The sequence below is a fragment of the Pelecanus crispus genome, chromosome 3 (assembly GCF_030463565.1).
Source record: "Pelecanus crispus isolate bPelCri1 chromosome 3, bPelCri1.pri, whole genome shotgun sequence".
Taxonomy (NCBI): Eukaryota; Metazoa; Chordata; class Aves; order Pelecaniformes; family Pelecanidae; genus Pelecanus; species Pelecanus crispus.
The window spans coordinates 17,761,264-17,784,716 of NC_134645.1; the positions used below are offsets into that span (position 1 = coordinate 17,761,264).

At 39.7% G+C, this 23,453-nt stretch overlaps 1 protein-coding gene across 3 annotated transcripts; it reads right to left on the reverse strand.

Moving 5' to 3' along the window:
- Positions 1-1,699: 1,699 nt before the first annotated feature.
- RAB4A (RAB4A, member RAS oncogene family) lies at positions 1,700-22,342 on the reverse strand. Of its 3 annotated transcripts, XM_075707363.1 has the most exons (8): positions 22,247-22,342; positions 13,903-13,983; positions 12,571-12,685; positions 10,964-11,026; positions 9,596-9,750; positions 8,610-8,705; positions 6,465-6,625; positions 1,700-5,133 (listed from the first exon to the last, which is right to left on the reverse strand). In XM_075707363.1, exons 1-7 carry the CDS (start codon positions 22,275-22,277, stop codon positions 6,510-6,512), a joined length of 657 nt encoding a protein of 218 aa, XP_075563478.1. In that variant the 5' UTR covers positions 22,278-22,342; the 3' UTR covers positions 1,700-5,133; positions 6,465-6,509. The 3 variants fall into 3 exon arrangements, with proteins under 3 accessions (XP_075563478.1, XP_075563479.1, XP_075563480.1); XM_075707364.1 differs by lacking the exon at positions 8,610-8,705; XM_075707365.1 differs by lacking the exons at positions 12,571-12,685; positions 22,247-22,342 and having other exon boundaries at positions 13,903-13,937.
- Between the last annotated feature and the right edge of the window lie 1,111 nt (positions 22,343-23,453).

Below are 23,453 nucleotides of genomic sequence, written 5' to 3' on the forward strand. Positions count from 1 at the left end.
TAAGCTTAGAGCCAAACTTAACAAAACTGAGGGACAGACCTGAATTTTTGGTAAGAATTTTATCCAGGTAGCAAATACATATTTTAATCAAATTTTTAACATGTAGGGAAGTATATCTGTTCTCATTTTGGTTTTTTTAATGGTATAATGCAGTGCCACTGAACTATAAAGGCCTCTGACTTTTTTTTAACTGTGATAGGGACCAAAAGCTAGCAATCTGAGGGCCTTACGTGTGGTAACCTGGATGTTCCAGTTTATTTTCCAGCTCAGTTAGCACTCAGCAGCAAAGCCATATATGGAGCCTGACTCAACACCTTGACAGTAGCCCCTATAAAATTAGGGGTACAATTGAATGGGAAGCTGCCTCAGCTATTGTTAGCACTGAATTCACTTTAAAAACTATAGGGAAATACCATCTAAGCTTGAAGCAATATGTGTTTTTTAAAGTTTTTAAACAGTATTTGTTGTTAATGCTTCTGTATTGTCTATATTTAATAGTGTAGTGTCAACTTGTATATGGGAATAAAATGAGTGACACAAAGTGCCTTGACTGCTTGTACTGTGTTTTTTGGGGTCTCAGGTTTTCCATTACAGGGTGCTTTAGTCTCTGCACGCAAACTGTGGCTTCTGCTTGTCCCATATAGTCTCTTCTGGAAAGTGACAGGTTTCTGTAATGACTGGTGTTGGGTAATGGGATAGATTACAGTTACAAGTCCAGCTGAGAGCTGAGCTTGTTCCCTATGTTCCTCCTGTTACCCTTTCCCCATCTGACTGGCTTTTTCTACCACTAACAAAGGAAAAATAGAGCCTAAAACATATAGCTATTATCTGAAGTACTATGCATACTGAAGCCTTAGGGAATCTTAATGTAGAACTTTGGAAAAAGAAGGTAACATGGGGAAAAAAAACAGGAAGCTGTATCACTAAGAACAAATACACTCTTGCAAATAGGAAAAGTTATGCTATTCAAGGATAGCTCTACTGAAGTTCTGTATGCTGCTGGCTCTACAGTAAATGAAGGAAACAAAGCTGCCTGGTATTTTTACTCTCTGTGGATTTACAGTGTTTCATTCTTTCAGCATCTAGAATATAATGCAAATGAGTGATTTTTAATAGCATTCTTTTTTTTGAGGACTTACAGAAGCTGTGTACTTTTGAGCCATAAGGTACCTAATTGAATACAATGAATGGACAAGAGATGGGTCAACTGTGAATTGCCTCTAATATAGTCTGGAGAAGTTGTAAGTACAAATACATTCTGTATTCTCCCCTTGCTTTAGCTTTTTAAAGTGTTACCTTCTGAAGCCACATTCTCTGAGAGATCTAGACCTATCCATCTCAGAGATGCAAGGAAAGCATGTGCACCTTTGCAGCTGTAACCTCTCACGGGCACACAGAAGGGAAGTGATGTATTGTCCCTCTCTAACAGGGGGTGGTGGCAGCAGCAGGGTTGGGGCCCTCCCACACCACGGGTAAAGCTGCTACTACCAGGGAGTGCACTGAGGGCCCTGCCCTGCTCCTGGGGTATACACTGAAGCACTCCAGCTCCTGCTGCTGCTTTCCTAGCCACATACTGACTATGCAATGAGTTTAGCACAGTGTTTTTTCAAGACCATCTAAGGTTTGTCAGGTTACAGGCTTCACTTAGCAGGCAAAACTTGTATAAATAAACAGAATGTGCTGTAAGACACCTAGAAGATCAAGAAAGATTCTTTATTTGGTGCTAGATACAAGCATTAAATGAAAGTGTAGTCCAACAGACTCATTAAAAGGCAAGACATTGGCTTTAATAAGACATTTAATTCTTTTAAAGGTCTGAACAGCTAAAGTTCCACATCCAATAAATCCTAGGATATAGGTACCCAGTATTATTTCATCTTGCTTTGGTAAAGTAAGAATTTTACACTAAAACCATAGATAATTTAACCTATTTATCACTTACTGTTTAGGTGAGCTAAGTTTGGTTTGCTGAGTGAACTATAATGCTAAAGCTTAAGCTCTACCCTAGGGCTGTTACTGGGCATGATGTTTATTTTCAGAAATAAAAAAAACCTCAGAGGAGAAATAGTAAACAATATAGCTTGCACTGGTGAGAGCTATTGCTTCCAACAGTATTTCCTTCAGGAGTTGCCATTTTAGAAAGTTTCCTTTTAAAATGTCAGCGAGATGCAGCATAAAAGGTTGCAATACTACAAAACATGCACATTAACCTGGTTAATGTGTACACATTAAAAAAATATGGTAAAAATGTCAAAACTCATTATAATGACCCCATTCTTTCCTTCCAGGTAGGAAGGGGACAGCTTAAGACAGTTGGTTACAGAAAGAATAAAACTGTATTTACTGCTTCTTAACCACAGACACTTGACCAAAATGATCCTAAGATCTGAGTATACAAAAGAGGCCAGTCTTGTATGTAAAGGGAAAAGGACAGGAAGAAGTGTAAGAAAATCCCTGCCAAACCCCTAAAATCTCTATTTAAAAGCAACAGAATTGGTAACAGTCCCCTGCTCCTTTCAACTGCTACTATAATAATGGAAAGTAGTTTTGATCAACAGCCAAGGCCACTTCAAACATTGTAACAGTGATAGGAGAGAGACCTTTAGCTTTACTTGTGCTATGTCCCAGCTGATAAAAAAGTGCTCACCTTTCACTTTTGTCAGTGTACCAAGAAACCTGACTAGACTGTGGTAAGAGGGGGGGAACAGACTCTCCAAAAATCTTATCTTTTCCCAGCATTCCAGAACTGGTTTGGGGTTTTGGAACCAACACCCTCCCCAACTCTGGCAGAAACACAATGCATCTCAGTTAATAATATGCCATTTGGACTGGTAGAGGAGACAACCACATCCAACATCTACCTCCCAGGCCTTGCTTTTGGTAATTACTTCCAGTTCTGAGCAGTGGAAGCCAAAATAAATTGAGTGAGGATTAGGACAGGCAAGTTTCTTTGGAGTTCTTTGATGTTCTGGTAAATGCACAGTTAGGCTGTTTCAAAAATACTTTATACTCTTACCAGGAAGAGAACACTCTTCGGGAATAATCATTATCAGTTATGTAACAAATCCAATCCTAAATATAACAAGATACATAGGGGAGAGAGAGAACAGGACAGTCTTTGGACCCAACAGCCTCTTTAAACCTAGGCTTTTCAAGTACAAAGCAAACTTAATTCCTTTTAATTCAGAGATGACCAAAGGTGTATAATTTTCAGATAAGCATCCATTTGAACCAAAATGTCAGGAGGAAGGGAATAGTTTTACAGACAATTCCAATTCCATGAAAGATGGTATACCTCTGTGTAGCATTCTTGCTTTGCTCTTGTGCTTTAACTGCCCTCTAAATTACAGCACCAGTTCAGTTTTCTGGGTTAGTTTTTAAACATGCATTTAACAAGTGACTCTGAAATAGAAAACATTCATACCTAGAAAATAATAAAGCATGTATGACCTTGGAATTTTGATACTGGGTTCTGATCAAATTCATTATTTTGTGTTAATTTGCACTTCCAAGGAGACATCCCATTTCTAGTTATCTAAGTAACTAAGTAAAAAAAGTCACCTAGTGATTTCCATCAGTGCAAGTGAAATTGCCCCCCTCAACTGGTTGAATTCAGCTACCTCCAGAAACACTAGCTCAGTTCTGCAGCTCCTTATCTGGCAAAACAAAAGCCACAGGTCTCTTACCTGATCAGCTGTCATGGCACTGTAAAAGTGATATGCAATACTGGTGGTTCAGTCCTCCCTCCTGGGCCCTCTGCAAGTCTCTTCCTCTTCTGTTTCCAGTTGAGGAATGAGGACAGGATTCCTAATCTCTTGCCCCATGCCTCTTCCCCACAATAAAAAGAGGGCAGGAAAGAAAGTCCAAATTGCATGTTTTAACATTGGGGGTGGGGGAGAAATCAGTACCAAGGCTGAAATTCCCCTTGATGAGTTTCACGGGAAGAAAGAACTACACTAAGTAGCACACTTGGTTTTTCCCTTCCATCACACAGGTCTCCTGGGGGCAATGTGGACAGCATTGCATACAGTGCATTCACATGAAGTTCAAAGGTAGAGCTCCAGCAAGACAGACTGTAAGTTCACAATTTTAAAGCCTAATCTTAAAATTCAGGTTCTTAATTGTACTTTACGAATGTTTAAGAAAAATAAATTAGTATTTTAAATTTCATACATTCAGGATACTTTAGAAGAACCCATTTGGGTTCACTTTGTACTTCACCAGGTATGCTTTAACAGATCATATTTCCACAGCTGATTGCTGTTTGTGATAAGAGGTTAGGAGAACTCCTACTGTGATAATTCTCTGTAAGCACATGCCCCTGCTCTAAAATTACAACACACAGAGAAGATGCACAGTTCTGTTCACACATACATTCCACCTTCATGATCCCAGTGCTGTACAAAACATCAGGACCAAGCAAAAAATCCAAGTCAGTCAACAGCCATTTGAGAGACTTAAAAGTATTTTTTCTAAACTTTTGAAGTTTGATAAAAGAGCTTCAGAAGTTATTTAAGAATAGGATATGCGAATGTCAGTAAAAATTACTTTTCCAACTTGACACACTAGCAAATAAGTATGAGTCCTAACCATATGTTGAGAATCAGTCATGTCAACAGCTTGTTAGCATGTGGCAAACTAAGTAGGGAAAAAATAAAACAACAACCCCTCACTGACAGTGCCAGTGGTTTTATAATTCAGGTCATAAATAAACTATTGTGCAACAAACAAACATGACAGAGCCTACCTCAGTTAAATTTGTTTATATGATAAAAAAATAAAATATTAAACTGCTGTAGTGCAACATTCTATCAGCATACGTAAGTATACCATGCTTTGTAAATTTACTGTTACATTATTTACAGTATATAGCAATGCTTTAAACTAGAGGTGGAAGAACAAAAATAGGTAATGGAAAATGTTTACATACAGGTATGAGTCTTAATCTCGTCCACCGAATTATCAAGTTTGCTTTGCAGACTTCTGTGTCACATGAACATTCCTGCCCCACACCACTCGGTACACCTTTCTGTCAGCAGTGGTCTGCTCTGTTTGTAGATACTGGAAAGATGTTTTTAAAAACTGCATAGCCTTCAAGCTTTTCTGTTTTTTCAAACACCATTGCAAGGACAGCTGTAAAATACACAAGAATTCCATCAATTATCTCCATCTGATGAATCTGAAAAGTCAGCTCCTGAAATAAGGTCAGTAACTATTCACTCCTGTAGAGCTGTACTGAAGCTGGACTAAATTAATGCCCTTTTCCAGCAGCCTCTTAGTTGAAGGATGGTATTTTATAGGAGGAAAATAAGGGAGAAAAGCAGTTCAAGGATTCCTATTCATTATTTAAAATTCTGAGCTCTAATTGTGAGTTAAGCTCCCTCAATATAGAACAAAATATGAGAATGTAGAATTACATGCTGCCTTACTTAACGTTCTGTAAAGCTTCTGGTGGTGTGCCCTGCTCAAACTGATGAAAAATGCCTGCAGTACTTGTTTAATTTGATATTGCTGTCCTTGTATTAGAGAAGTAAGGATTAATGATATCAGAATAATTAACTACACAGCAATTCCTTAATTACCCTCACTGAGTGAGGGAGAAAGGACTGGCATAACAGATGCTTACATACTGCAAGGAGTTAAGTAAAATCCATGCATGGATATTGAGAGGTGTCTTAAGGACAACTGTTTATAAGAAAGACTAACCACCAAGCTGTTCTTCAGAATGTTATGTGACTTTTAGGTCTCTTCCCCTACTACTGCTAAAGGGAAAAATCTGTTCCTCACTTCCTCTGAAGAATATCTTTGGAAGACTTTTAGAAGACTGCATACCCGTTCCATAGGCTGCAACAGCCCTAGAAGAGCTACTTTAGATGACAAGGCTGCTTAAGCAGCAAATACTACTGTTCTTTTGTTGACATTTCTGCTCATAGCAGACAGGAATCAGAACAACTGTGGCTGGTTTTAGGTGGGGAAAAAAAAAGTTTGAAATCCAGTATTATCTTTAATTTTCAAGTCTCAGTCTTTAAATCTCGTATTTTCAGAAAAGACTATATAATAGCTTTGGCCAAGATACTGCACCATACATTTTGTGAATTCTCATTTCTAGTAATATTTGTCCACAATACAACAGAAGTGATTCACGTTCTCTACAGTGCATTAGGTAACTATTAGGGCAATAATGCATTTCAGGAATACAGAATTTTTCAATGCTTTCCACAGCATTACTCAGAGTAAGCAAAGATCTATAAATACTTCAGTAAGAGCACTAGTCTTGCTTTAGCAGGCAGATGGTAGAAGAAAAATCAAAGTATAAAAAAAAAAAAAAATCCATTCTACTGTGCATTATTTCACTGTATTCTATGTTACTTTACAGGCTAACTGTGAAAAAGCCAAGCACTTGATACAGCACATTTATGAAATACGGTAATTTACCCAACACCCTGAAATTTTTGTAACCTTACCTTCTGTATCTAAAGTGAGTATTTAGGATTTTGTGTTTTGTTTCTTTAACACCCACATTCTTGAGCACTTTGTGCTTGTGCTCTGCGTGGTGATCTCAGCTGTCTCAAGGCAGCATCTCCATACTGAATACCTGAGCCCATTCTTTCTGGATCCAGTTCTCCTGATGAGAAACCAAATGATCATAAGAAGACGGATCACTTGCAAATAATACCTTCCAATTTAACTGACAACATTAGATAAAAATGCATAATGATACACTACTCTAGTTATGGAGAGATCTATTGCAATTCTGCTTACTTTTAGGCAATTCCAAACCTGTATCATTTTCTCCTATAATTTCAGCCATGTGCCCTTAATCACAATGACAAAGCAGTTTGTCTCTGAGATACAAGAAATGTATTTGCACTAACTACTTCTAACAAAGGAAACGTCCAAAATGTTTTCTGCGAACACTGTTAAAAACACCCGCTTTCAGAGACTAATATGCAAAGAAAGAAGTACTGTAAATACCAAGCCAAACAAAGATGGATCAATCTGACATCAGGATTCCATAAAGCACTGCCCCCAGAGGAAATGATCTCAACCGTCCCTACTTCTGGTATCCATTTCTGCCTACTCTATACCCTGTGCCTTCAGAAACGTTCTTATGGCTGTATGGTGGACTAGCCAAGACTAGAAACATTTGGGTGGGTTGTTTTTTTTGTTGGTTGGGGATTTTTTTGTTTTTTTTTTTTTAAATCCTTCTGAATAATTCAGATTGCTTATTCAGGTCCATTGCACACATGTGAGCCCTCTGTAAGTTAGCAGATGACAGTATGTTGAGGGGACCACTTGATAGCTCAAGGATAGGGCTGCCATTTACAAAAGACCTTGGCTGAGCTAGAGGAACAGGCCAGCAGGAACCTCATGAAATTCAGCAACCACACATGTAGAGCTCTGCACCTGTGATGGAATGAGCCCAAGCACTGGTACAGGCTGGCAATTGGTTAGCACTGGGACACATTACCCAGACAGGCTGTGGAATCTCCCTTCCTGGAGCATCTCAAAATGTGCCTCAACAAGCCCCAGGCAACTTGCTCTCACTTTGAACCTGAACGTGCTTTAAAGAGGAGGCTGGACTAGAGACATCCATAGCGTCTTTCCAGTCTCAATGTTTTCCATGATTCAATGCATGTGCACTGGCACAAAGAAAACAGGAGCAGCTCACAGAAAACAGGACTGACTTCTGTTGTGGTAATGCCTCTTTAAATCAGTCATGGAACTACAGTATCATGAGAAGCTAGCTACACTTTGCTTTTTGGTTTGGTTTGGTTTTGTTTGTTTGTTTAAAATGAAAGTGGCTGTTTGGCATTGATTTGATGCAGTAATCAGGAAATTCCTGTGAAAATACCATATTCTTTTAATCTAAAATTTTGTGTTTGGCATTCAAAACGTGTAATTAGAGTCTGAGACAGACTTTTCAATATGGCCAATATTTAAAACTTTGAAGATATCAAACAACTAGAAGATAAGAGAGGAAAACTGGAATGCAAATGAGCTGTAATGACACCTAACACTTAGGAGCCTGTCTCTGATAGAAACCTGCCCACTTGCACCGAGAAGCTTCTGGTATATTTCTAGATCTGCAAAAAGTAAAAATGGTTTCAACCGTGAGGCAGGAAGGTCACTTCAGAGAAACACAGTTGCTAGGAAACATCCCTAAAATTGTCAGTATTATTGTTCAAATTCTCTTGACTGTATTTCCTGCTACATGTGAGAAGCAGAATTAAAAGTTATGTCTACCCCGATACTAGGTTTTTATTCTGCATTGCTAAAACTGTCTAATGTCAGGCTTGATGTTTGTAGGGACATAGCAACCCACAGAATGCACAGCCTACACACAGAGCTGACTGTTAAGGTAAACACTGTATAAAAACATCCATAAGTCACACCACCCCCCCTTTAGATATACAGATCTGACTTAGACATCCATTCCTATTAAAACATATGGGAAGCAGCTATAAACCAAATGAGTTATTTTACCACAACAAAATTTTCGTTCTTTGGGTTAATTCTATTAGAGAACTTTGAATGGTGATATTTCAACATGTATTTTTAGTTTTCAGGAAAAAAAAAAAATTAAAAGAATATAAATCTCAATTTACCCGATTCAATTTTATTGAGTATTTTTCTTGCACACTGTACAAAGGCCTCTTCAACATTTTCCCCCGTTAGTGCACTTGTCTCCAAGAACATCAGCTCTGCATTTGACACCAGAAAAACAATCTCAAAGCAAGTCTGGAATAGCTGATATAGTAATTCAAAGCATGAAAGCTAGGAACAGTAAAAATTTTCTTAAGGAGAACTACTGTCAAAGAGTATGGTCCAGAAAAATTAGCTTTTGATGGCAAAACCACAAAAAAACTTCTTCTGAAACTTACACATTAACCCTAGAAAGTTGGAATCCAAAGATAATCACCTGGGCTGTGCAGGAAACCAAAAGAACTTCATAGTTTCCCATGAATAGAAAGTTATATGCAAAAGGACAGCCAGCAGCCACAGTTGGTAGAAAAAACTATAATTGGTTTATAAAAGCAAAAGCAGATTTTACTGGTGGCAGGACTGCAGCACAGAAGCTGAGACTGAGACTGGCTTTGGCTGCCACAGAAATGTGTCCTCAGACTGGAAATTCTGAATACTGCAGACGAGGTAATAGTCCTGTGGATCCATGCAATACACTGAACACGGTTTCCCATGAGTAAAACTCATTGCTTCCAGCTGCAGCATACCCCATCCAACCTTGTCTATAACCTACAGAATCTATAATATGCTGAAAACCAGGAAATTGTGCTCTTTATTTCCTCCTCAGCCCTTTGGAGGCAAGGCAATACCTGAAGTTGTATTACATTCTCTAGAGAATATATCTCCACATAGAAGGTATTAAGTAGCAGCTGCAACTGGAAGAATCACTGGTAATGAGACCTAAACAGCACATGCAGGCATGTGTCTGTCATGTACTGACAGAACTCTCTTTTCTGTAGATATCTGACAAGGTACAGTGGGCAAAATACTCCCTAACTGCACAAAAAAAAGGAAAAAAAAAAAGTATTAAGCATCTTTGAATACTCCATGAAGATTCTGTACTACTTACCATTTTCTTGCGCAAAGCGGGATGCTTCTAAAAAAGTAACTTCACGATCTGCATCAAGATCCTTTTTGTTTCCACACAGTATTATCACAATATTTTGACTTGCTAACATTCTTGCATCCGTCAACCAATTAGTAAGCGCATTGTAGGTTTCCCGGCTATGTACAAAATGACATCCTTTATTAGAACACACTCATTTCTAGTGAACAGATCACTGAACTAAAACTCAGAAGGCAAATCTGTACTTGTGGCAAACAACAACTTGCTGCTAGTCAGGCAAGTCACCTACACATCTCAATATGCCAGCTATGAACTGGAAAGAGTATTCCTTCATGAAACTATTTAAAAGCTTGAAGTTTTTAAAAAGCAAAATTAAATAATCCACAACATATAAATAAATATACACAATTATAAAATACCCTTTTAATGTGAAAAGCTAGAAATTTAAGCATTGCTCTAGTTTCAGCCTTTTGTGCATGAAATTTTGGGGCAACAGAATGAGTTACTGTTTAACATGGAATTCAACTGATACTTAAGCTTCAGGTGGGATTGTAAGAATTTACTACACTTGTGGAGAATTGCGTGCCTGAACTTTCACATTTGTGTCAAGACTAATAATGTTGCAGGCAGTTACCATACACACACCATTAGTCATTGTAGCTGTGGTCGGAGATAAAGCCTGCAAGTAGTAAGACTGACAAATGAGTCCAACTGACCTTAAGCACAGAACACAGATTTCAAAGACTGCTCAGAGGAGAACAGTCCACTCACAGGACAAAAAGCAACAGATCCAGCGAATCATCATTAGCCAATATGAAACTGGCAAGTATCAGTTGATGGTGGCCAGGAAAAAACGTGGAAATGTGTAATGGTAATTTTATTGGCTGCCTATAATATTAAAATATGGAAAGATGCAGAGATTAATTGAATTTTGGGCTACAGTTATGGAATGTGTAGGTAGAGCTAGCTTCTCCAGAGGATGACCTGTTACACCAGCATACTAATAAGCAGTTTCCACAAATAGGGGTGTACCACCTTGGTTAAAAGTGGCTGAAGTCTGCTCTTCGTTTCTGTTGCAAGGCTTCCTGAGCCAGTGGTTGCATACAGTCCACCATGATTAGAACAGCTACCGGTGGGCCCATTCCTATGTATTTGTCTAATCCCTTGAAACTGTTTATATTTATGACATTCACAATATCTCACGTAAGCAAGTTCCAAAACCTAAATACACACTAAAACAGAAATACTTTTTATATTTATTTTCTTTTCTCCCTGCCCATTCTCCGTTAGAGTATTAGGTACTTCAGGGGTAATCATTATGCATTAATTGTATCTGGCAGTCTATAAGCAAAGAGTTGCTAGCTTTCTTACCTGGTTATATCATAGACAAGCAAAGCACCTGCAGCTCCTCTATAGTAACTCCTTGTTACAGACCTGAAACAGAATTACAGATGCACATTTCTGTAATATCTCCATTGTTTCAAATCTGGGTTAGTATAATGCAATCTATATTATGAAACAGAATTCTCATTTACATATTTAAAATAAAATGTGTTTTTTAGACAACATTATCAGCTGTGCAGCAGCAGACTATTTACAACGAGACTTCTGATGAAGCACTTTCACTAAATATAGCTGTACAGGAATTCTCAAAGTCCATTATGACCTGCGTGCTGCTGAAGCTACACATATCATCATACTACATGGCCTGATACAGAACTGGGAGCCAGTAGTGGTACCTGTGGCATGAAAACACATAATTAACTTCTGTTTGAACTCGCAGCAGTGAGGAGAGAATAAGCAAAGTAGCTGTAACTGAACAATTTAAGACTCCTTAAGTTGAAGAGAAGGAGGAAAGGAAATCAAAGCAAAGCATCCTTCAAAAGGTAGAGGAAGAAGAAAAAAACCTACTAAGTACACAGAGGTGTGATAAGCCTTAAAAAGAAAAGAATTGAACAGATTTTAAAAAGCAACAGGAAAAAAAGGACCTGCAAGTCTGAACACTTTGAACTTGGAAGAGCAGAATTTGCACAAGCCTCTGAAAGTACAGAGCCTCCAAGCTCCTCAGAATCCCAGGATATCTGGCCAACACACTGAAGAGGTCTCATTAATGGAGACTACACAGCACTGCCCAGCCTTACCTAGTCACCGATGTATCCAAAGAACTTGTCTAATAGAGGATGTTTACCTGAATTGCTGCCCATTACTCAGACTTCTACCACCATACTTGCCTTTGTTGACCACTGCCCCCTCCCCCAACCAAAGAAACCTCTCACACACACACCACCCCCCAAAAAAATAAAAAAACTGATGTCCTATTTGATGGTGAATGTACTCAGGAATACATTAGATTGTTACTGAGCTTGATCTATGCCTCAGGTGTGTCACAGTTAAAATACAGCATTAACAGTACATTGGTGATTCTAAGCTGTCAAATACATTGCTTTTTCTTTAAGAAACTTAAGAGATCTCAGTCTTTCTAGAAGTGTTTTTAGCCAAGTGAATTTGGAAACTGATTTTTTTCCCCTCTAATAAAATAATAGTATACTTTGAAATTGTTCTCATGCAGATTTTGAACAGCTTACAACTTCCTGGCATTTACTTATTCCAACCAGTAGAAGGTCTTCTAAACGCAGAGTTAAGCACACACAGTTACTTAAAAATCTGTTCTGAGCTTGGCTGGTGAACAAACTTTTAGCCACGTATTCTACTCACATACCTTAACCATCACAGAAAATACCCAAGGAAAGAAAGGGCAGAACCTTAGATCCTGCAAGGCAGCATTGCCTTACTGAAATCAATGGATCTGTGTTGCTATGTCCAAGTTGGAAGATCTGGCCTAGTTAGTAATACGACAGAAGACAAACAATTCCACTGACCAAGAAACTATGCCTACTTATAAGCAGGGATAAATAATACCCAACACCCATAGCAACAATTTAATAACAAACACTTAACAAAATGATTGAAAAGGGTACCTGAATCTCTCTTGTCCTGCTGTATCCCATATCTGCAATTTTACATATTTACCACCAACATTTATGATCTTTGAACCAAATTCCACTCCTATAGTATGATTCGAGTCATCTTTGACTACAAAGAAGAAATAAAACCAGACTTATTTGGAGTATATTCAGAGTGAATAATTAGTTTTTACAAAATCCAATTTAGGTATAATCAAAGCTCCTCAGCGTTCAGATTACAAACTATTTCCTGAACCATCAAATTCAGTGCCACTCGTAAGTCTACTGCCACCATGCAGAAATAAACATTCTTACAATTTTTGAACAGCTTATTCAATTCAGAATTACTACAAGAAAGGCCTGCCCCTTAATCAAGTAATTCCCAGTTCACGTTAATAAATGGCAAGATAACTTTTGAATACGTTTTTTCCCCAACTGTGTTTTCTAATACTTTGATGCAATTTAAAATTAAAATTCATGGAAAAGCAGAACACAAAAAGACACAGTCCTGCCCACGAATAAGCAAGATCTACTTCTTTAAAGTACGAAGTTAAGACTCTTGCTCTATGTACACTGTTGATACCACAGATTCTCAGCAACATACAACTGCCCATACCAAGGTCACGGTTCAAGTTCAATCATAGAATCATGCCATGTTCCTTAGTGATTACACATTGTTATTATCCTAGAGCTATTCCTCTAGCGATAAGGGGAATTACCACTCAGTTGAGAAAGGTAACAGTCACCTTAGATTTACAAAGGTTTCTAAATGCACATTATTTTTGTTTAATCATGATGCTAAAGGCACTACCCAACAGGAAATTTTCTTCCTACCATCTACTAATCTCTAAATAACATTTACAATGGAGTCTCTACCAGTATTTATCACAGAACACAGAGTGTCTATTTATTTAGAAAGAGACTAGATTTGAGAGATTTGAGTTCTGTCCAACAGGCTGTCTAAATCTGCTCATGCAAACCAAGGTTTCTTTCATCTGCTCAGTATTTTTTCTAGAAGATCCAGGTCTCTACTATATGGCTAGGGAAGCTCATAGCCGCAAGATATAATTCTCACAAAAAATAAGTCTGTATTTTTATCAACACCCTGTTATATTTATCCGAGAGTAATAGAGAATATTGCTCAATATCAGGCTTTTGATTAGAGGCAAACAGTGAGCAATAACTGCATGGTTCTGAATATAATTCTCAGTCAAAATCCTCATGTATACAGATAAGAGAATTATGGGAACTTCCATACAAAGAATGGTATGTCCTAATCATGTAGGCAGAGCCTTCATCTGTGGTACAAAGCAATGGAGAACTCTTACTGTGCTCACATATACTTACATTTCTTTTCAATAAATTGGTGTAGTAAACAGGATTTTCCAGTTCCAGCATTTCCTATGACCAAGAACTTAAACAGGAAATCTGAAAATTGAAAGAAAAAAAAAATGTTAAATTTCAGTATGTACTCACATTTTTGTCACAAGACCAAGTACACAAGCCAGCTATTTTCTAGTAGCTGATATTTCAAAGGGAAGGGAATATATGACAAAATTAGCAAAATAACAACAAATCGGAAGAATAACCCAGTGTATTCAATAGTGATGTTACAAAGTGAGAGCTAAGAATGCTATTTGTTTATGGAGAATGACAAGAAGAGATGGAAATGGCTGAATATTAATTCAGTTAAAATAGGCTAAGTTACAGCTATATGGTTGGCTTGTATTCCAGCAACGTGTTTTAAGGATATTTAAGCTATTACCTATAGTCAGTACAAACACCCTATATAATGATCTCGTTTCTTAAAATCTATGTTTTTGTACTTTTTAATTGTTTTTCTTATTTTATTCACATTAATTTGAACTTCTCTACATTAACTGCTTAATACTCATACTTCATTTTAATACTTGTAAAGCTGGAACAACTACAATGTTTTTCTCCAGAACTTACAAGCAAGAAGTAATTTTCATTCTGGGATGCCTACTTTCATATTTCTTCCACATGGTAAATTAAGATACAAGTACTTCTGGCACTTTACCTATTTATGAGCCATTTACATCAGTGTTCATTAGTAATACTTGTATTCAAGATTTATGGTCCATTTGTTTTGTTTTAACAGTTACATATAATGCTTTAGTACTACCTCCCCAGATCTGCTTTCAGTTTGGCTGAAGACTGAAGAAAGTTTCCTTGCCTTACCACTCTCAAACATATCCACTGATAAACCGTGATTAGAAAGTTTACCATTGCTTCCCCTAATAAACAGCCATCAAAGCAACCTTTCCAGTTCGTGCAAGATTCAGTATTTATTTTTCTACCAGCAGCAGCTTTTTTTACAGTCATCTTTACAACTTTATTGCATAGTTTCTCTTATAAACCTAACAGGTCTCCAGAAGACATCAGGCAAGCATGCAATGAAAAGGATTAAGTTTGCAATATCAACAAAAATTAAAACTTAACATTAATTTAATTAACAGTGTTCAGAGCTGTCAAATGGGTTACACAGATAGTGGCCCAGGGGATGGCAGAAAAAAAAAAAAAAATTATAGACTATGCTAAGCAAGTCAAAGCACCGATACATTCTCTATCAGAGCCTCGCCCGAGTCTTTAGTTTTACAAATTGAATTTAACATGCTTACACATGTACATGCTCATTCAGGAATTGTTATTTGTTATGATACATCACAAACACCCCCTAGCAGTGGCAAAAGCAACAAGCAAGTTTCTCATATGGTAAGAAAATTCCCAGTGTTGAAAAGTCAATAGCAAAACAGAGGACTATGAATCCTGGGAATGTCCACCACCCTTTGCCTTCACCTGTCTTCCAAATTTTATTAATATTTAAAATGAGGCACTGTTTTACTAAGGATTTTTGCTTTTTTTACATTTTACTTTTGCATGATTTTTCTTGTTTCAAATGTTGTAACAGGCTTGGTATTGATTCTGTATTCTACCCTTCTCAGAAAGAGATTGCTGTTTCTTGCTCACAAATATGACCATTTACACGCTCAAGACATTCTGTTCCAAACTCCTCTCATTCTTCACGCCCCCACCCAGCTGCTCATGCTTTCTGGATGAAAAAAATAGTTACAGAAAGGATTTTGCTTCAGGCTGTGAAAATTTTGTGCGTTATCTCCTGTAAAGCAGGGCCCTTCATGTCATCTCAACTGCAAAACATGCTGAAGCTGAGAATGCTTCATTCTATCAAATCTTCACTGTTTGTATGAAAAGTAGATATCATACATAGCCCCAAAGTATTAGGTTAAGAAAAAATTCATTTCTAAAAGCAAGCCAAGTTTCTCTTTTTATGGTCCAAATATCACTAGTTAGCTGCCTTGTGTACCTTCTTGTATATTTAAACTACTGTGGGTGTGTGTAATCTCACTGGTTTTACAACTTTCAGAGAGTTCCTCAAAATACGAGATGTTCTGAGACATAGTCACAACTAAAATAATCTGTTTCTGGTCTCTGCAGTTTTTCCAAAAATAAATCTGAAATCCATAAAACTGGTTCTCCTCTGTATTTGGTGAATGCTGTTTGTCAGATTTTCTTCTTAAAAATAACTACAAAATTCAAGTCTGTCTTCCTTTCTTCCATGTCATATTATTGACAGTAGTGTAACAGCTAGTGTCGTACTAAACCAGGAAAAGAATAAACCCAAATCTCTATTCCTAAACTAATTTGCTCTGTTATGGTGTAAGTACTGGTTGTTAAAATATGGTTCATGAAGCTGTACTTGTGCAACCCACAAAACCATGCTGAACAGCAAATTTAACACGCTGCTCCGTTCTGCGCAGACAGGCTGTAGGCCAGTGAGAAACAGAACCAGCAGTGTCGCTGCCAGGGACTGATCTGGAATAGCTTCAGAAGAGCAGTGCATTTTTCCTGAGGTGTTTTAAGTTGAGGTGCTTTATATTTTGCTCTGAAAGCAAGACTGATATTTGGGGATTTTATATTCATGGCTTGAAGTTGATAACATATCCTAGCAGCACTTTATAACAGACTCCCAATTCCTAGCAGGATTCTATTGCGGCAGACAATTTTAAAGGGGAATCTTTTTTACAAATAAATCGCTTAGATGCCGATTCAATACCCGCTTACTTAGTAGACAAAAAATGTATTTCCCCTCTGGCAAAATAGCAAACAGGCTTTCTAAGGTGAAACTTGAAACTGCTGTTACAATTCACTTGTTTACAGTATGAAAGTAAGAGAAATGTGTTTTATTCTATCACAGAATGGAAATAACAAAATCTTGTAATAAAAAAACAAAACCCTTCCACGCCAAAGGCAGCAGCAATGTCTCCAAACACATGTAGACTTGTAAATGACACTTTGAAGTTACATTCACAAATGTAACTGTGCTTTTAACAGTTTAAACTCCAATTTTATGTAAATTGTTCAAAATAGCAAAAGGCTTTTAGATTTATGTTAACAGTTTATCCACAAGCACCAGATAACACGTTTCAGGAAATATGGAATACTTTGCACATTTAATCAACTGCAAGGAAGGACAAGAAAAGGGATTTGCCAATACAAAAAGTCAAAGATCCATATGTAACAAGTTTTTAAGTTCATGGCCTAGCATATTAATGAGTAAGGTAATACCAGGTAAGAGCAGGGAGAACATTTTTCATTTTGTTATTCTGGAACTTCTTTCTTATAATGTCATTCTGTATGATAATGGGAACCACAACAATTACATTTTTAGAACTTTTTTTAATTGCTTAATTTAGGACATGAAATATCTTCTCTTTAAACTGTACAGACACATCTAAAAATTTAGCACAGTTCAGAAACACAGAAACTGAATGAGACTGGACAGATAGTTTCTTTCAGCCTAACTGTAACATTACTGCGTACTCACACTTGGGAAAAACTTTTATATATTCATTCCTTGCAATTTCGCCAAATGCAACTCATATGCTAGTGTTTGCACTACTGCTTAATTGCTCTAGTTTTTCTTTTTGGTGTCCTCTTCCCAGAGGAGTTAGGTCACTTAATTTCATAGCCTTTTTTTTTTTTTTTGGGCAGTTGACAAAGTAGCTCTGAGCTCCAACATTCCAGTTAGCTGCCAAGGCTGCTAGGGTGACAACCCTAGAGAAGTTTTTCTTTTGAATTCTGTTGTTCCTCCTTCATGGAAAAGCTGAAAAGCAACATCATTCAGATGTTACAAATGCTTGCTACCATGCTGGCTACTGAAAAGGACTAGAAAAGCTAAAGTACTGTGCCTGTAAATAAGATCATCATTATACAGAAAGGATTTAGGAAGAAAACCGAACTCTGTGCCAAAAGGAAATAGGGTTACAAGACATGCACCAGAGAAAGCATAAAGAGATGAAAGATAGCATGGCACGGCTGTTTAAGGAAATAAGGCAATATAAAGAATCGGCTTACTCCTGTCTGTGAGCTACATGCACCACCTGATCCCAAACTGGGTAGGGGGTACAGGGAACAAAACTTTTTTTCTACCATAGGTGAAAAGGAGTGAAACTGTGGCTCCACCCCAAAAATGCACCAGCAGCCAAACTGCATGTTGGGGGGCGGGGGAAAGGAAGGGAGGGGGAGTGAGGAGAAAGAAGGGAGACAATTGTGGGCTTTGACTCAAGTACCAGCAAAACCAGATGGCTGATGTGGAAACCACACCCAGACATCCAACCTCCTCCTTTAACTGAAGTTTACTCCAGCAGAAGGAATAATTGAACAGCTTCTGAGCTACTGCAGCTTAGTCTTTAAAATGTAATGAGAATTAAATTGTTTCTTATATGCTTTCCAATATAGAAGGGGAAAAAAAAACCCACTAAATTACATCCTCAATCTCAGTTTGGCCTTCTTCCAACTCCTTGATAAAAAGTAGAACTTATATTCACTAATGCTGACCCTTTGGAAACTCTCTCATTCGTGCCACAAAAAAGTCCCTTCTAGTAGTTAGATGTCTTCTGTTTTGCAGCAGTCTGCATAAGGAAAGAGTGCTCTGAAGCATTCCTACTGGCATGTGCTGCCTCTAAATGAGAAAAAAAGAGGAGCTATTCTCTCTGCTTAGTCCTTTCTCTAGCAATAAGAGTCAAAAAGATAAACAGAACAGATAAACCTGGCTCTATTCCAATCTGCATAATGGATGCTTCAAAGAGGGAAGATCTGCTTCCTTACAAGCAAAAGAGCTATTCCCACTAAGCAATAAAACCAGATTTGAAATAAACTGAAGGTCAGGGTGATAAATGCAGAGACCATTAGATAAGGGAGGGTGCGGGCATGGGATGGGGAGAAAAGAATGAATTAAATTGTCCAGACCAAAAAGGAATATTTTTAAATGGACAAAAAGACTATACATTCCATGACAACGACAGAGATTGATAAACTCCTGCGACCAGACTGGCAGTAGCAGATACTGGTGGAGAAAACACAGGGAAGCAGGGACTGGAATCTTACATGTCACATTTACTCAAAGGTAGTACAACCTTTCTCCTACCCTTCTATCATTTAACATTGAAAGGTTGCTTTGCATTTACCTACTACAAGGGTAAGCGATTTTTAAGTCAGCCTGTATTTACCATAACACCAAACCATGTACATTTTGCACTGGGAAGCAGGAGAAAGCATGCAGGTGTTGTTACATGGCAACTATCTACAGAGAGGCCATTGCATCTCAGAAAATTTGAGTTAAAATAATTTTCCTATGAATAACAGATTTGTTTCCAATGTTACAAGATAAACTTTTTAAAGAATGACCCTCCTCTCCCACAAGCAGCAGTAAAATGTTCTTTCTAAACTTAGTCTCCAAATTTATGGAGTTTTCTTCTATTCATGATTGTTTTGGCACTTTGTAAGGGAAATAAATTTATCACGTAGGAAAGGGATAAACAGATCAGAAAGCTAAGAACAGAAGTTATACAACTGATGAAAGAGATCTACAGGAGAGAAAATATGTATTGCAAATGAAGAATTTAGCACCAAGCCTATGAGAGGCTACAGACCTTAGTTTGAAAAGAGCTAAGAGGTAAGAATCACAGCAAGGGATGGTAAGTCTGGGTGAAAGGAAAAGGTTCAAAGCAGACAGAATTTGAGACAGAGGAAAGAACTCGGGGAAGAAGAAAACCAGGAAGAGACATATAAATTAACTGAGGTGGATAATGAAGTATGATAGGCAGAAAGGCTCTTTATTTCTCACAGACTGAGAAAAATATTGAAAAAAATACCCCCCCCCCCCTTTCAAAGGGAAGAGAAGTTGAAACCTCACAGCAAAATTCAAGTCATATAGAAGTCAAACAGCAAAATGACATTTTTTTAAAAAACACAAACAAAAAACCCCAACCACTTTCCTGAGCCTATCTGTATGGGATGAAAAGCTTGAGGTTACGTAATTAGAATGGGTCATAATCCAGGTGAGAAGAAGAAAAATCCAATTCATGAACAAGCATCTACAAGGGCAGTAACTACAGGGGTTCCAGCACTGAGGCAATACAGTGACCACTGATCTCAGTCACCAGGGAGAACCTGCCCTAATACTTCTGTTATCCTTGATGGTGACTGTAACAGCTGGTCAGAAAGAAACCACTCTCTGTTAGGACAGTGAGCACATTAAATCCCAGAGAGTTCATCCAGCACAGAAGATCCATGATTTTATCACATCATACTGTTTACTTTGAACTGTCAATCGGGCTGCTACATATGTGGACAGGACACTGCAAAATTAGACACTGGTTACTGTTATGGTCAGAGATGGTATAGCCACTGTTAAATTTTATGTTATAACTTAGTTTTTATTCTTCTATCTACTCTAAACCTTGACACTCTCAAGTATTCTAGCTCAGATTTTTTGTAGCTTGTGTATGAACAGAACAAACATTGAAGCTCAAAAGAGATATATACTAAACAAGAATTAAACAAATAAAAGGAACAGACCACAACAACTACAAACCTTCAGTTTTAAGGGCTCCTTTTCCAGGACGTGAAAACAATCAGAAAGTATCAACAGCTACAGTGGGCCTACAAATGCTATTTCGCACCACTGGAACAATACACAAAACATTGAAATTTGCTTGTTTAAGATACAATCACCTATTTAGATTGCTTACTATTACAGCACCAAAAGAGGAGCGCTGCTGAAATTCTCTATGTCATCTCTGGTTGTCTACCTACTTACTTGCTTAGAGACCACCAATCCCACTGTAAGCACAGCCAAAGTGTTCCTGATCTTGATCACAAGAGTTCAGAGCATGAAGAATTAGTTCAAACTCACACCTAAACCAACAGAGTGCACCTCTCTGGTTTCTACATATAAGCTTTACATGTTTCAAGAAAGCATGGAAAAAATAAGCAGGGTCTTGATATCCTAATGTTTGCACTTTAAGGGCTGCCCCACACTCTTGCCTCACTTTGTCCCTTAGTTCTGTGCATTTGCTGTACACTGAAGCACTGACCACTGGGATAAAACATCTTAAGCACTGATGACCAGGGTATTGAAATTAAACTGACTTACACAGCAGAAACAATCCGGTAAGTTAGCCTACTAGTAAGAACTCCTGATGGCTATCACAGCAGACTTGTTGTGTCCAATTTTGCTGTAATTATCCAAACTATTCCTTATTTTCAAAACTCTGTTCTAAAAGTAAGAGGATTGAAGTCCAGCTCTGAAGTCTGAACGGCTACTGAAGATAAGATGTTGTAACAGACAAAGCCAGAAAATGACAAGTGAAAGGGTTTTATCACAGTATTCAGTTCTGACCTCAACCTATCATATGGACTTTGAAATGTTTACATGTATGACAGCATTTTTATACTGCAAAATATTACAGGAAGGGGAGAAAGAGCAAACTGGTTCAAGCAAACAGAATTGTTCCAAGCAAAGTTACAAAGAAGAGAAATTAACACAATTCAGTCACTTCCCATCTCCTCCACCTAGCCAGCCACACTTAGCTTTTCGACTCCTCACTTCTCTTTGATGCGTCCCTGTAAGGCACTGACACACCCTGCCAGTGCCAGCACTCCGACTTACTCCTTCGGATGTTTTTCTACTAGTAGTAGCTAGACATCCATGACAACACAGGGACGCATGAACATATTCACTCATCTTTTTCCTTCACTCACTCTCACAATCGGCTCTTTTTGATGTGTGCACATCTCAGAAACAGGACCGAAATCCTAACCTGACCCGCAGAAGAACACCATTTCCAACTGAAGAATTGCGGTCATGCAGCTTCTCCCAGGGGACATGCACTGCAACTTTCCTTCTGAATTCACTTAACCATAACAAGCAGTGTCTAAGTTCCCTCGCCTAGATTTCACTCACATTTCGAGTCAGCACCTCCACGCCATGAAAGGTAACTGCGAACGCTCACTACCGTGCCAGCCCGGGCAACAACGGGAGGGGTAGGGCGGTGCAGCGCACACAGCTCACAGGAACAGGCAAAAAAAGACAAGCACGCCAAAAGGGGCAGAGGAACCCGCCTGAGCCCAGAGAGCCGCCGCAGCCTGCAACTTCGCGGCTCACGCCACACCGGCTCAGCCCCGGCTCCGCCGCCTCCTCGCCTTCCTCAGCAGCGGCCGTCAGCCCGCTCCTCAGGAGGTGCCCGCCGGGGCCCAGGCTCGCTCCCCGTGAGGGGGAGGAGGAAGAGGAGAGTCCTCCCACCCTATCCCACCCTACCCCACCCCACCCCACCCCGCCCCGCCCCGCCCCGCCCCCGGCTCCTACCGTAGGTCTCTGACATGGCAGTCTGCGACATTTCGGGAGCGGCGAGCCCCCCCCCCGCCTCTCCTCCCCTGCCCGGGGACGGTGCTGACGGGCGGAGGGAAGCGGACGAGCCGCCGTCACCGCCGCCCCGGCCCGACCCGCCCCGCCCCGCCTCGACCCCGACAGCAACGGCCACAGCTGCGCACGCGCACCCAGGCCGCCTCGCCCTCCGGCGGCGGCGGCGGCCGGGGTGCACGCGAGCCCCGCCTCCCCGCGCAGGCGCGGCGGGCTCGCGGCCGGCGGCCCCGCCTCCCCCGGTGGCCGCCGCCAGGAACAGGGCGCGCGTGCGGGGCGGCGGGGCCGTTGCGGGCGCCAGTGCGGGCCCTGCGTGACAGCCCGCGGCGGGAAGGGCGGAAGGGCGGCGGCAAGGGCAGGCCAGGCCGCCCGCCCGCCCGCGGGAGGAGCAGCCCCTCAGCGCCGGCGCGGCGTAACTGCCTCCGGTCTGAGCCGCCTGCGGCTGGCGTGGCTGCTGGTGGGCGCGCAAACGTTTTTTCCCTGGTGCAGAACCTCCCTGTGACAGTTCCTCCTGAAAGCTCTGTCCCGCTGTAGTGCTAAAATAACTGCCTCAGGTTCCTTGAAATTCCCCGCCCCCCCCCAGTTGCCAGCATTTCAGCCCAAGGCTGAGCCTTCTGCTGCAAATCTTTTTGAGGGACATGGTGTATATATAAGCTAACAGGTATTTGGGTGTTTTTTGCGGAGCTCCTGGCTTCACCATTGCTTTTCTTACTTCCAAGATAAACCCCAAGGAAAGTCAGATTGTTAAATAAACTCCCTGACTGCAATAGCACTTGATTTATATTATTCTTTCTTTGATGTCTTACTAACTCCCCTGTGATCCCGGTTAGTCTGGCAGCATGGGGCACTACAACTCCACCGCAGCGGCCTGTCCATCTTTGCCCTCCCCAGACCATACTTCTTGTGTGTCCTCCACGTTGGTCTTCCTGCCAGTCCTTTTGAAAATTCCTCTTCTGTTATTTCTGGCTTTCTAATCTTGTCGCTCACAAGTTCCCATTCTTTCCATCTCCCAAGCTGTAGGAAAAACTGCCTCTGCCTGTCCCAGCTGCTTCCTTATGCAGTCTGCTGCTGGTCAAAGGTCAGTTTTTAAGTTCGTATCTCTAATCAGTGAAACAATACACGTTGAGCCGGCAGCAAGAATCCCTCAGAGAAT

Coding starts and splice junctions, on each gene's coding strand:
- RAB4A (XM_075707363.1), bottom strand. CDS start 22,277: ATGTCGCAGACTGCCATGTCAGAGACCTACG. Junction 12,686..13,902: donor CCAATTTATTGAAAAGAAAT/GTAAGTATATGT, acceptor TCTTCTTTGTAG/TCAAAGATGACTCGAATCAT. Junction 11,027..12,570: donor GCAGGACAAGAGAGATTCAG/GTACCCTTTTCA, acceptor ATTCTGTTTCAG/GTCTGTAACAAGGAGTTACT.